This window comes from Mastomys coucha, chromosome X, assembly GCF_008632895.1.
Source record: "Mastomys coucha isolate ucsf_1 chromosome X, UCSF_Mcou_1, whole genome shotgun sequence".
In the NCBI taxonomy this organism is placed as follows: domain Eukaryota; kingdom Metazoa; phylum Chordata; class Mammalia; order Rodentia; family Muridae; genus Mastomys; species Mastomys coucha.
In genome coordinates this window covers 52,413,490-52,427,201 of record NC_045030.1, presented here as the reverse complement: position 1 = coordinate 52,427,201, position 13,712 = coordinate 52,413,490, and the positions used below count along the sequence as shown (strand labels likewise).

At 38.2% G+C, this 13,712-nt stretch overlaps 1 protein-coding gene and 1 non-coding gene across 2 annotated transcripts in view; both read left to right on the top strand.

The window, feature by feature from the left end:
• Nucleotides 1–13,712, top strand: part of Znf280c (zinc finger protein 280C) — a 54,851-nt gene that overhangs the window by 4,917 nt on the left and 36,222 nt on the right. The window contains 2 exon segments of the mRNA XM_031357014.1: nt 519–565; nt 10,297–10,446. Coding sequence (XP_031212874.1) covers nt 535–565; nt 10,297–10,446 — 181 coding nt within the window. The 5' untranslated portion in view covers nt 519–534.
• On the top strand, nt 5,512–5,655 carry LOC116096153. The gene has a single exon (XR_004120864.1). It is a non-coding gene; the product is annotated as a small nucleolar RNA SNORA48 (small nucleolar RNA).

Below are 13,712 nucleotides of genomic sequence, written 5' to 3'. Positions count from 1 at the left end.
ACACACACACACACACATACACACTAATCACTCAAAAGATCTCCATACAACACCAGAAAAAAAAACCCTGAGCCTAATAGATGCAAAAATCATAACATAAAAATATAAGAGATATGAAAACCAACATATGTTAATATGATTATGCTTCAGCATTTGAGTTCAAAGTATCAAAATGATTGTGTGTGTGTGTGTGTGTGTGTGTGTGTGCGTGCATGTATATGGGTGTGTGCATGCCAGAGCATGCTTGCAGACATGAGAGGACAACATGCAGAAGTTAGTTCTTTCTTAAACTGAGGTATTCAGACTTGGCAGCAAGTGCCTGTATTAGTGAGAAGTCCTACCGCCTTTATTTTATAAGGCGGAAAACAAAGTCCTAACCTCTTAACTTGTCAGGAGTCATATGATAAGTTTGCTTAAGACTGAATTTAGACCCAACGATTTCTGACTCAAGTTTCATGTTTCAGTATTTATTATTATTTGGGACTCAAAATTAATTGGTGCCTTGTGCTTGTTTTTAGTTGGTTCTTCAATTTGATGGATAAAGACAACTCTGTTCAAGAAACAAGTAAGTATCGTTTCTGCAATTGATACTAGCATATATGCATTTTTAAAATGGTATCTATTTATTTATTTACTTACTTACCTATTTGTGTTTGTGAGCATGCATGTGCATACATATGGTGGTCAGAGGACAGCTTGGGGAGGTTTTCCCTTCTATGTCCTGGATCCTGGGAATTCAACTTATGTCATCAGTCTTGGTAGCAAATGCCTTTTGCTGCAGAGCCATCTTGACAACCCACGGATGGCATTTATACTGATAACCTTTCTTTAATATATTTACTGAGAGGTGGATACATTTAGTTTTTACTTAGACTTACTTAGGTTAATTAAAGTTATACATATAATAAAAAGTGAATAATCTACAAAAAACTATGAGTAAATGGGCTAAGGAAATGGCTCACTGGCTAAGTTGCTTACTACACTAGCATGAGCCTCTTAGTTCAAATCCTCAGCACCCGTATAAAAACCTAGATGTGGCTGTGTTTCCATCTGCAATCCCAGCAGTTGATAAAGGGGCCAGGGAAAATTGGTGGAAGCCAGCCTACCTCAACGTTTAGTGAGAAATCCTTTCTCAAGGGAATTAGGTGGAGAGTGATGGAGCAGGACATATACAGTCTTCCTCTGGTTTTTATGAGTATACACATGTGCACAACATCACACATACAAACGTAAGGTAGAAATCAAATGTATCAATAAGTGACTTGTTTGTTTGTTTGTTTTGTTTTTCGAGACGGGGTTTCTCTGTGTAGCCCTGGCTGTACTGGAACTCACTTTGTAGATAAGGCTGGCCTCGAACTCAGAAATCCACCTGCCTCTGCCTCCCAAGTGCTGGGATTAAAGGTGTGTGCCACCACCGCCCAGCCAATAAGTGACTTTTAAAAGCTTTCAGTATGCACATGTTGCCTTTGTTCCTTTAAATTCTGTATCACCTTATTTGTCAGATTTCTTAGCCTGTAGATTAAGGCCTGCTTTCTATGCAGTAAACAAAGTACGAATAACATGTCCTAAAATAGTGAAAAGTTTGAGCTATCATATTAACTCTTGAATTTCTGGTAATAGACTGAATTGATTAGAGGTAGAAGAAAACACAGTGTGAAACTCTGAATTATGCTTCATTTGTTTAACTTAGAAGATCCTGCATAACATTTTAGGGGATAGACTAAAAATGAAAGGCAATCGGTTTATAATATTGGTTACATTGGGAGGATGAGACGTTTTGGTTTGTTTGGTTGGTTGGTTGGTTGGTTTAATGGTATAGGAGAACTATGGGACATTAGAAACACAAGAACTACGGAACATTGGAAATACTATGCTAAGGAGTAATTTTAGGGCTCAGAGTGTGACGCAGTAGCAGAGTACTTATCTGTAGCATGCATGAGGCTCTGTGTTCAATCCCCAGCACTGCAAACAAAAGTTGTCATGCATGGAGAAGAGGGGAAATTTAAACTTTTGGAAAATGGCACTAATTTGTTAGGGGTTTCTTTTGCATGCTATCCCCAGCTTACTGTTCTCATGCATTGCCATTTAAGGACATTCTAATGTATCAGTCTAATTTGGGGCCAAAGGCAGGTATGTTGTTATTTTTAATATAGCTACCTTTAGAAATTACTGTATCCTCATTATTAATGTGCTGTGTTTTGAGAGAGAGAGAGAGTGTGTGTGTCTATACGGCAGGGTAGTAGTGATGACTGCCTTTTGTTGCACATGTGGAAATAAAAGGAATTGGTTATCATCTTCCACCTCTCGTGTTGTTTCTGGGTATTGAAGCACTTTCCCTGCTGAGCCATTTTGATAGCTCATGACTGGATTTTAAATGTAAAAATATCATTGTCTAAGCCCAAATTCCAAAGTTACTTTACATTATTAGTTATCCCCCGCCCCCAGCCAAATCTTACTCCATCACATGTACATCCCCATTGTTATTATTTTAAGTTAGGTTTCCTGTTTATTTAGCTGAAACAATACACAGTTATTTAAAGCCAAGCAAGTCAAAAATGTTCTAAGGGGCTTTTTGAGATTTATTTATTTATTTATATATGCATATATGTACATGTACCTGTAGAGGCCAGAATAGGGTGTCACATTCCATGGTTATAGGAATAGGCATGTGGGAGCAGTCTGACGTGGGTGCTAGGAACCAACCGTGGGTCCTCTGGTTGAGCACCAAGTGTTCTTAATCAATGAGCCATCTGTCAAGCCCTCATAACTACCTTTTCTTCCTTCTTTCCTTCCTTCTTTAATTTCTTTCTTGTTTTTTCTTTCTTGTTTTTTGCTTTATTTTTGTTGTTTTGTGTTTGTTTGTTTGTTTTGACAGGTTCTCACTATGTAGTCCTGGGTGTTCTGGAACTCACTATGTAGAACAGGCTGGCCTTGAATTCAAAGAGATCAACCTGTCTCTGCATCAAAGGCATGCTCCACCATGTCTGGCAATATCTTCAACCTTTTGAATGGAGGAGGGATAGTCATAGGTGTGTGCATGTACATGTGCACGTAATTATGTACTCCCTGGTCTCCCCAAGGTGCTTGCCTTGAATCATTTTTATATTCTGTTTTTAAAATACCTATATAATGGGCTAGAGAGATGGTTCATCATTTAAGAGCACTTGTTGGTCTTGCAGAGGACTTTATTTAGTTCCCAGCTTAAACATGGGGGCTCACAACCATCTATAAATCCAGTGCTAGGGGATCCAATACCTTCTTCTAACATCTGCAGGCACCAGGTATGCCTATGCATGTATGCACTCAATATCTTCATACACATACATTTTATTTTATTTTATTTTATTTTGGTTTTTCAAGACAGGGTTTCTCTGTGTAGCCCTAGCTGTCCTGGAACTTACTCTGTAGACCAGGCTGGCCTCGAACTCAGAAATCCACCTGCCTCTGCCTCCCAAGTACTGGAAATAAAGGCGTGCACCACCACCGCCCTGCCCATTTTTTAAAAACTGAAATAAATACTCATAATTATAACTTTCTCAGGCTGCAGAGATGGCCAGCGGTTAAGAGCACTGACTGCTCTTCCAGATGTCCTGAGTTCAATTCCCAGCAACCACATTTTGGCTTACAACCATCTGTAATGAGATCTGGTGCCCTCTTCTGGCGTGTCTGAAGACAACAACAGTGTACTCATATATAAATAAATAAATAAATAAATAAATAAATAAATAAATAAATCTTTTTTAAAAATTTATAACTTTCTCTTGAATCATCAGTTGTCATTAGCTAATGATTTATTCTTACAAAAGATGTAAACTTTTAGGCCGGGCGGTGGTGGCGCACGCCTTTAATCCCAGCACTTGGGAGGCAGAGGCAGGCAGATTTCTGAGTTTGAGGCCAGCCAGGACTACACAGAGAAACCCTGTCTAGGAAAAAAAAAAAAGAAGATGTAAACTTTTAAATTTCAACATTGTAGCCCTCTCTGCAAGCATCCACTAAATGAATAAGTATAGTTAACCCTTTGAAGTTTTTTTTTTGCTAAATTATATTTGTTATGATGACCAAAATAAATATTTTTCATGGATGATCCTAACACTAGTATGCTGTTAGTATTAGTATCTTATTAATATATTAGAAACATTTCCCTTTTTTAATTTTGTATATTCTAAAAGTAAAATTCTTTCATTGTTTAAATTTATTATTTATTAAATAAACTAAGTAGAATTAGACTAAATAGATGGTGCTGTAGGTTCTTGTCATCAAACCTGACAAACTTGAATTTGATAACCAGAAATCACAAGATTGAGGAGAACTGACTCCTACAAGTAGCCTACCCAGGGTTCCTGGGATTGAACTGAGGCTGTCAGGCCTGGCGGCATGTTCCCTTACCTGTTGCGCCACCTTTCTTGTCCCTGGATTTTGTATTTGTATTGTACTGAGACAGGATTTCTGGCTGAGCCTGGAGTAAGGCATGTTGCCCTAAGGATTCCCTGTTTCTGCCTCCAGAGTGCTGGGATTATAACCAGCTGCCACATATGCTCAGCATTTTTTCCTTTTTTTAAAACAGATTTTATATGTATGGATGGATGTTTTGCGTGCATGTATATCTGTGTACCACATATGTACTTGTTGCCATTGGAAATCAGTGAATTAGAGTTACAGATGAGTGTTGGTACTATATGGGTGCTGCTAACTGAGTCCAAGACCTATGCAAGAGCAACGAGTGCTCTCAACTGATGAACCATCTCTCCAGCTCATCTGCCCAGCTCTGGGATCTGAACCTTTATCCTCATGCTCTCACGCTTATCATAGTAAGTGCTGTATTTCCTGAGCAATTTCCTTTGACTGCCCTCCATCTCCCCTCTCACCCTTTTATTTAGTGTATGGGTGCTTCTGTGTGCACGTGTGTGTTTGTGTGCAAGCATGTGGCATATGAGAAGGTCAAAGGACAGTTTGTAAGAATCATTTATCTCCTACTATGTGGGTCCTGGTACTGAAATCCGGGTGGACAGACTTGGTGGTACGCATCGTTCCTTTATTTTTTTTCTTTTTCTTTTTCTTTTTTTGGTTATAGGGACTCATGTATCCCAAAATATGCCCCTAAAGGTCCTAAAAACTTTCTTGCTCTTTCTGAGGGTTAGGCAATTAACATCTGTAGCCTAAAGCTACAGCCTTTTTTTTTTTTTCTATCTCCACAGGAACTGCGCAGCTCTAACTTTCAGCCTGCTAGTTAAAGTTGCAGGAAGAAAAAAAGGACACTTTGAAATGTGATTTTAGTGTTTATTTCTAAGTTCTAAAAAGTTTCCGATGAAAGTTCTCTAAGAAAAGGGAGAAGGGTTTTCTAAGAAGACTGGGGATAAGGGTATGTCTAAGAAAAAAGGGATAAGCAGAGTCTAAGAGAAACTAAGGAGTGCTAAAAGAGGGATAAATACAATGTTAAGAAAAGCAGGACAAGGAGAATGCCCTCTTCTCTTTGTCCTCAGCACTTATACATCTTTCAGAATACATGATCACCACCCCTGGCAGTGGGCAAAGAGGCACCTTGTTTGTGCCATTGTTCTTATGTCAGTCAGGGGCAGAGCAGAGGGCAGCCCTTTGTTCATCCCAGCTTGATGCCTGGCTTGATGACCAAAGCTGTTTCATGCCTAGGGCACATAAAAAAAAAAAAATACATGATCACATGGTAAAAAGTCCATCACAAGTTTGTACATAAATTCATATCATAAATCAAATCAGGAGTTTACAACAATGTTTACATGCATATCCATTAGGAGTAATTATCTGTCTAAACATCCATCACCTGTCATAGCTCTGCAGGTTCACTGAGAGTTAAAAAAAACATAAATAAATTAGTGAAGTTCTGTATACATAAATCCAGTCAATATTTTATTTTCTGTCCTAGCACCTATAATAAATCCTTCATTCCCTTTTTATGACCGTTGGTTAATTGTTTTACAACCTCTTGGAATGTGCTCTAAGTAGTAAAATGTCTGATTGCTATCTAAGAGGCAATTAACTGGTGACACATGGGAGACTGACAGAATTCTCATGACAGAGTTCTGATGGGTTTTGACTATCAGGAAAGAACCTAACAGCAGTCCCACTATAAAAGAGCTTAATAAATACTGATATCATTTTAGGAATTCTTAAAAGATCATCATTAAGAATTAGAACATCATCTATTTGTCTATATAGCATCAGTACAAGACAGTAGTACGTCTTCATTGTTCTGCAGAGATCTGCTCAAAAGGGTGGGCTAATACCTAATGATTGTTATATATGTTTAATAACAGGAAATGCATATTAATAGCAGGAATCTTTCCTAAAATGAATTTCTCATGGGCCTTGCCTACTGGAGCAAATCTGTAGTGGCTTGGAATCCAAGGTGGACTCATCTCAGAAAGGTCACCTGCTAGTTATTAGCTTCTCTTACGAAGGCTCCTGACATCTGGGAATTACATCCTTTTCCTTCTTGAACTGTCAGCAACTATGATTACCTGAAGGAGACCTACACGAGCTTGACAACTTTTCTTCATAGAATGGAAAAAAGGCTTATGACTCCCTTCCTACTCCAATGTTTTATAGACAGCTAAACAGTTACTAGAGGAGGGGACTCATGAGGCCACATCCTTCCCAAGGATTTATAAGCAAATGGATGCTAGGAAGAGGAGCCCATGAGGCCTCTTCCTCCTCCAAAAATTTATAAGCACTTAAAAAATGATGGGATTGAGACTGTGAGATAGCTCAGTGGGACCAAGCCTGATGACTTGAGTTCAATCTGTGGGACCCACATGATAGAAGGAGAATTGTAGGTGGTCTTGGCTATTTTATGGATTCTTATTTTCCCTACCTTTGATCCCCCTTGTTTTTACTCCTTAACTCTAGATAGAAAAGAAACAAGGATAGAGGGGAAAGAGGAATTAGGAAAATCCTTGAGTCTAATTTTTTTCTTTTGTTCCTTATTTGACTATAGCTACTAAAAATTGCAACCAACCTCTCTAAACTACCACTTCTTAGGGCTCCTCTGAAAAGTTCCCAGAATTCCAAATGTCACACAATCGCAGAAATTATCTGCAGCTGGCAAACAATGCTTCTGCTAGAGCATGGTCCAAAGCAGCCGAACATCCCTATACCTGGGATTAAAACAAAAGCGCATTTGTATGTTTCTTTGGTTTTTATCTTTATTTTGTTTATTTAATGTATATGAGTACACCATTGCTCTCTTCAGACACACCAGAAGAGGGTATGAGATCCCATTAGAGATGGTTGTGAGCCACCATGTGGTTGCTGGGAATTGAACTCAGGACCTCTGGAAGATAAGTCAGTAACCACTGAACCATCTCTCCAGCCCCCTTTGTTTTTTTAAAGACACACAAATCCTATAATTCTAAAAATTGTCACTACAGAGAAATGCCCTCAAAAATAAATGTAAAATAAAAAAAGGTTGACTAGAAAGGAGGGCTCATGAGGCTCTGTCCTACACCAAGGAATCATAGACAATTAACAGTTGCACAGTTAAGGTTGCCAGGAAGGTTTCACCCCTCCCAATGCTTTATAGACAGTAATTACTAGGGAATGAGCTCCAGAAACCATAGATCTGGCCAAGATTCGTAAGCAATTAATAGGAGACAAGTTCAGAGTCCCCTATTCAAGACTTACAAGCAGTTGTTTCTGGGGGAAGGGTTCATGTATGTCTCCAAACAGAAGAAAAGTTTTGCATGGAGGGATGGGCTAATGAGACTACTTGGTAGGCAGAGACTTTTTCTTCAGTAGTAAAGCCACCCTCCATAAGTTGCTCGTGTTATTGTAAATAACCCCCAACTAAAGCAAATTACAAGTCTGGTGCAAATGCTTTAATTCCCCTGCTCCAGGGGCAGATGTAGTGACAACTTTGGAGTTTTGGCTTCTTTAAAAACACAGAAATATAAAAATATTAATCCCAGGTGTGGGGTATGGGGCTGCTTCAGATTGTCCACAGCATCTGACTATGAATTGTCTTGTGCTCTAGCAGGGCCATGATTTTGCCAGCAACAGATTGTTTCTGCAGTTGTGTGCCGTTTGGAATCCTGGGACATTTTAGAGGGTATATAAATACTAGGGCCTCCAGAGGCATGGTAGGTTGTGGGTTGTTGTTGGCTGTTGTTGGTTGCAGTTTGTTAAGTAGTCATGAGCAAAGAAGAAACAAGAAGAAATTAGATATCCTGATGGCGAAGATCAAACTTGCCCCAAGGAACTCAACACCCCTAATCAGCAAGAAGTAATATTATAGTAATGTTACCTTCTTTCCAAGCCTCGACTTTATTAAGGGACCTCTTGCCTTTCCTCTCTATCCTTTTTTTTCTCTTATCTAAGGGTAGGGAGTTGAAAAAGGTATAAAAGGGGTGGAAGAAAGAAGAACCCACAAAGTAGCAAAGACCACATACAGGCAGAGGCAGGTGGACCTCTGAGTTCAAGAACAACCTGGTCTTCGTAGCCACTGCTAGGCCAGCCAAGACTATTATAAAGGAGACTAAGAGGGTAAAAATCGGTGATGAAGAAGGAGATGGGAAGAGAAGAGTGGGCAAAAGGACCTATAAAATATAAGAGGAAATAGAAGGGGAGGTGTAGGACAGGGGTAGCAGGGTAATTGGGAAAATAAGGAGGGAGGAGCTGTGTAAGGGGGAGACTAAGAGGACAGGGAGCGATGTGTGTATGTATGTATGTATGTATGTATTTATGTATGTATGTATAAATGTTTAGAAACCTTTTAACCAACTTAGACATGAGTTCCATTCTTGATTCCCTGTCTGGGGTGAGTAGACATCTTGTTATCCTGTTTCTGTGTGTGTGTATGTGTGTGTGTGTGTGTGTGTGTGTGTGTGTGTTTCAGTCCCACTCAATTTTTGCTTTTAGGATATGTTTTAGTTAGTATCACCTGATTTGTTTTTAATCATTTTCTGAATATTATTGTTTATATATTTAAATTTTATTTTATTGTTACCAGTGTGTATGTGTATACTGTGTGTGCTCACATGCCACAGCACACATGTGGAGAGCAGAGGATAGCTTTTGTGAGTCCTTTCACCTTCCAATTTTACATGGCATGATCAAGGGTTTGAAACTCAGGTCATTAGGCTGAGGCAATAGCCCTTTACCCACTGAGCTATCTTTCCAACCCCCATTTATTACATTTTGTCAAAGTTCTCTAAAACATATTGTTTTTAATTTCTCTTGTCCTTTGTATTATCTGTTTTGTTTAGGGTCTTTTAACTTGTCTTATTGCTTTGGTCTTTCACATTAGGGCTTTCCTCAAATTTTTGGTGCTCATTAGTTATCCATATCTATTTTTAATACTTGGGTTTTTTTTCATTCTTAGATTTTTTAAATAATTATGTTTGTTATGAGCTGCATGATTATTCAAAACTAGTAGTATTTGCAGTACATTCTTTGTTTAATTTCTTGAGATGAGAACTGTCTATTCTACCCTGAAATGGAATAAGCTTTTCATATTTTCCCTATTTTCATTCTAGTATCTTCGGGGGGGGTTATTCTGTACCCTACTATCTCTGGTGCAGTTTTTTTTCCTCCTTCCAATCTAATTGCCACTTATTTTTGATTTATTTCCTTTTTAAAATACACATGATGGGTTTTTGTTTCAGGTAATGATTATATACTCTCCCTTTTGTACATATAATCATATCTTAGTCATATAGCATAAACTTAGTTTGATTAGATTTTATCTTAAATTTTTGGCTACCTGGTTCAGTAGTTAAGGGCTTATTATTCTTCCAGAGGATTCCAGTTTGGTTCCCAAAACCCACTTGGCTGCCAACTGCTGTCTGTAAATCCTGTTCCAGATGATCCTCCCCCTCTTCTGGTCTCTGCAAGCATTGCATACGTGTGGAGCACAAACATACATGGAAAAAATATCAAAAACCTAAAAAATAAAACTTTGACCACTGTAACTCACCTGCTATCCCCGATCTTCTAGCTTCCTAGCCAATTTTTACTTGTTTTGTTTTAAGATAGGACTTCATGTGTAAAGCAGGGTGGCCTCAAAAATTTTTGTCATCCTGTTACTTCAGCCTCCTAAATGAATGGTAGGTAGGGTTTCAGGAGCGCACCATTGCACTGAGCAGATTAGATTTCACAGGTTATTTTCTCAGTTTATTCTTGCTCTATGATATACCAACTATGGCTGTCAACTCCTAGTTATTATGTAGTATTCAGTAATTTCCTTTAGGATTATTAAAGTTTATCTTTAATTAGCTTACTTCCTATTACAAATATAAGGGTTGTTTCTCTTCTCTTGGAAATTAGATAATTCAAAGATGGCTGAACTTTTCATGGAATGTGAAGAAGAAGAGTTGGAACCATGGCAACAGAAAGTAGAAGAAAGTCAAAATAAAGACGACGATGATGAGTTGATCTTTGTTGGAGAGATATCAAGTTCCAAACCAGCCATTTCAAGTAAGCACTTATTTCAATGAAGTTTCGTATGATGGTTGTTGTTGTTTTGAATGGGACAAACCTGTAACTGTTTTATTTTTAGTATTTGATGTATTTGTTCTGAAAAGAGCTTAGATGAAAAGGTAGGGCTAGAGAATACCTTAGCAGTTAAAGCACTTGCTGTGCAAGCCCAAAGCATGAGTCCTGGAATTCGGATCCCCAGAAGCCATGTGAATGCCCGGTGGGAATGGCAGCCTTCCTATAATTTCAGTTCTTAGAAGGCAGAGACAGGAAAGTGACTGGGTAGACTCCAGTCTTATTGGCAAGCTCTAGGTTCAGTTTTCTGTCTCAGTGAATAGAGTAGAGAGGGAGTGAGGAAGATCCCCAGCATCAGCCTGGGGACTCCAATGTAAATTTTTTGGTTGGTGTGGTGGTTTGAATAGGTATGGTCCCCAGTAGATTTGTGTGTTTGAATGCTTGGCTCATAGGAAGTGGCATTGTTAAGAGGTGTGGCCCTGTTGGAGGAAGTGTGGCCCTCTTGGAGAAGGTGCAGCCTAGTTAGGGGAGGTGTTGAGCTCTTAAATGCTCAAGTTCGCCTGATGTGAAACACATTCCAGTCCCCTTCTGCTGCCTTTGGATCAATATGTAAAACTCTTGGTTCCTCCAAAACCATGTCTGACTGCATGCTGCCATGGTAATGGACTAAGCCTCTCAAACTGTAATTCTGCCCCAAATTTAATGTTTTCCTTTATAAGAATTGCCTTGGTCATGGTGTCTTTTCACTAATAAAACCCTAGTAAGACCATTGGGATATTTAATTCATGCTTCTATCTCACTAGGGGTTATAGCTGATTTTGATTTAACTTTGGTAAGTAGTATCTATCAAGAAAATTATCCATTTCTTTTAGGTTTTCCAGTTTGGTAGGGTACAGGTTTCTTTCTTTTTTTTTAAAGATTTATTTATTTATTTATTTATTTATTTATTCATTCATTCATTCATTATATGTAAGTACACTGTAGCTGTCTTCAGACACACCAGAAGAGGGTATCGGATTTCATTAGAGATGTTGTGAGCCACCATGTGGTTGCTGGGAATTGAACCCAGGACCTCTGGAAGAGCAGTCAGTGCTCTTAACCTCTGAGCCATTTCTCCAGCCTGGAGTACAGGTTTTTAAAGTACGTTTTTATGATTCTTTGTAGTTTCTTGGTGTCTGCTGTTAATGTCCCTCTTTTCATTTCTTATTTGCTTAATTGAGATTTTCTCTCTCCACCTTTTAGTTACTTTAGATGATTGTCAATCTTGATTTTTCTCAGAGAACTAACTCGTTTCATTGATTCTGTGCATTTTTCTGTTTCCATTTTATTCATTCCAGCCCTGAGCTTGATTATTTCTTTCTGTCTATGCCTTTTGGTTATAATTACTTCTTTATGTTTTAGATTTGTCAGGTATGCTGATAAGTGACTGGTATGAGATCTCTCTCTCTCTTTTTTTTTTTTTATGTAAGCATGTAGTGTTATGAAATTGTCCTTAGAACCACTTTCACTGTCCCCTAAGTTTAGGTAGGTATGTTGTATGTTCATTTTCATTTCATTCTAGAAAATCTCTCATTTATGTCTTGACTCATTTTCCATTCAAGAGTGTGTTGGTCAGTTTACATGAATTTGTAAGCTTTCTGTTGTTTCTATTGTTTTTGATGTCCAGCTTTAATCTTGGTAGTCAGATGGATATAGAATGCTATTTCAACTTTTTCCCTATCTACTGTGACTTACTTGTGTCTGATTTGGCCAATTTTGGAGAAAGTTCTATGAGGTCCTGAGAACAAGTTATATTCTTTTGTGTGTAGGTGAGATGTTCAGTAAGTATCTGTTATGTCCATTTGTTTTTAAAGTCAGTTAGCACCAGCGTTTCTACGTGTAGTTTGTTGTTGTTGTTGTTGTGGATTACCTGCCTACTGGCAAGAGTCAGGTATTGAGTTCTCCCACTATCAGCCTGTGAGAGTCAGTATGTGACTTAAGCTGGAGTAATGCTTCTTTTCATTTACTTGACCCTTGTGTTTCGTGCATAGATTTAATAATTGCAATGTCCTCTTGGTGAATTTTTTTCCCTTTGATTATGGGATGTCCTTTCCTGTCTCTTCTGATTAGTTTTGGTTTGAGGTCTGTTAGCTCTGATTTGAAGTCCATTTTTCTCTGGAATTAAAATGGATACACTGGTTTGCTTTCTAGTTCTGTTTGCTTCAAATATCTTCTTCCATTCTCTTTTCCTGTGTGATGTCTACCCTTGATGTTGAGCTATGTTTCTTAGATACAGCAGAACAACGGATTTTTTTTATCTATTCTTTTAGTCTGTGTCTTTTATTGGGCAATTGAGACCATTGATGTCAATGAGCAATGTTTGTTGATGTCTGTTATTTTGTTGTTGTTGTTGTTGTTGTTGTTGTTGTTGTTGTTGCAGTGGAGGTAGTAGTGATGATCATATTGGTGGTGGTGGTGGTGGTGGTGGTGTGTGTGTCCTCTTTTGATTTGCTGATCTGGGATTATTGATTCTTTTCTATTTAGTTGGATACATTAATCTCTTCAGGTTGGAGTTTTCTTTATAGCACCTTCTATACAGCTGGATTTGTAAATACATGTTGCTAAACTTTGGATATATCCTGGAATCTCATTTTCTCCATCTATTGTTATTAATAGTTTTGCTGAGTATAGTAGTCTAGGCTGACATTTGTAGTCTTCTAGAGCCTGTAGAACAATCTTCCAGGTTCTTCGGCTTTTACAGTCTCCATTAAGCAGGCAGGTGTCACTCTAATAGGCCTGCCTTTGTATGTTACTTAGGTTTTTTTCCCCTTGCAGCTTTTAATATTCTTTCTTTTTTCTCTACATTTAGTATTTTGATTATAATGTGCATACGTGAATTTCTTTTCTGTTCCAGTTTATTTGATGTTCTATATCTTTCTTGTACCTTGATAGACATCTTCTTCTTTAGGTTAGGGAAATTTCCATCCATGATTTTGTTGAAAATATTTCTGTGCTTCGACTTGAGTTTCTTCCCCTCCTCCCTATATTCCTATGATTTTTAGATTTGGTCTTCACATAGTATCCCAGATTTCTTGGTTGTTTTGTGCCAGGATTTTTTTTTAAGATTTAACACTTTTTTTGACCAAGCTATACATTTCTTCTAGTCAGTCTTCAGGGCCTTAGGTTTTCTTCTGTATCTTGTACTCTGTCAGTGAGCCTTACCTCTGAAGTTCCTGCTTGAATTTCAAAATTGTTTTCATTTCCAGAATTTC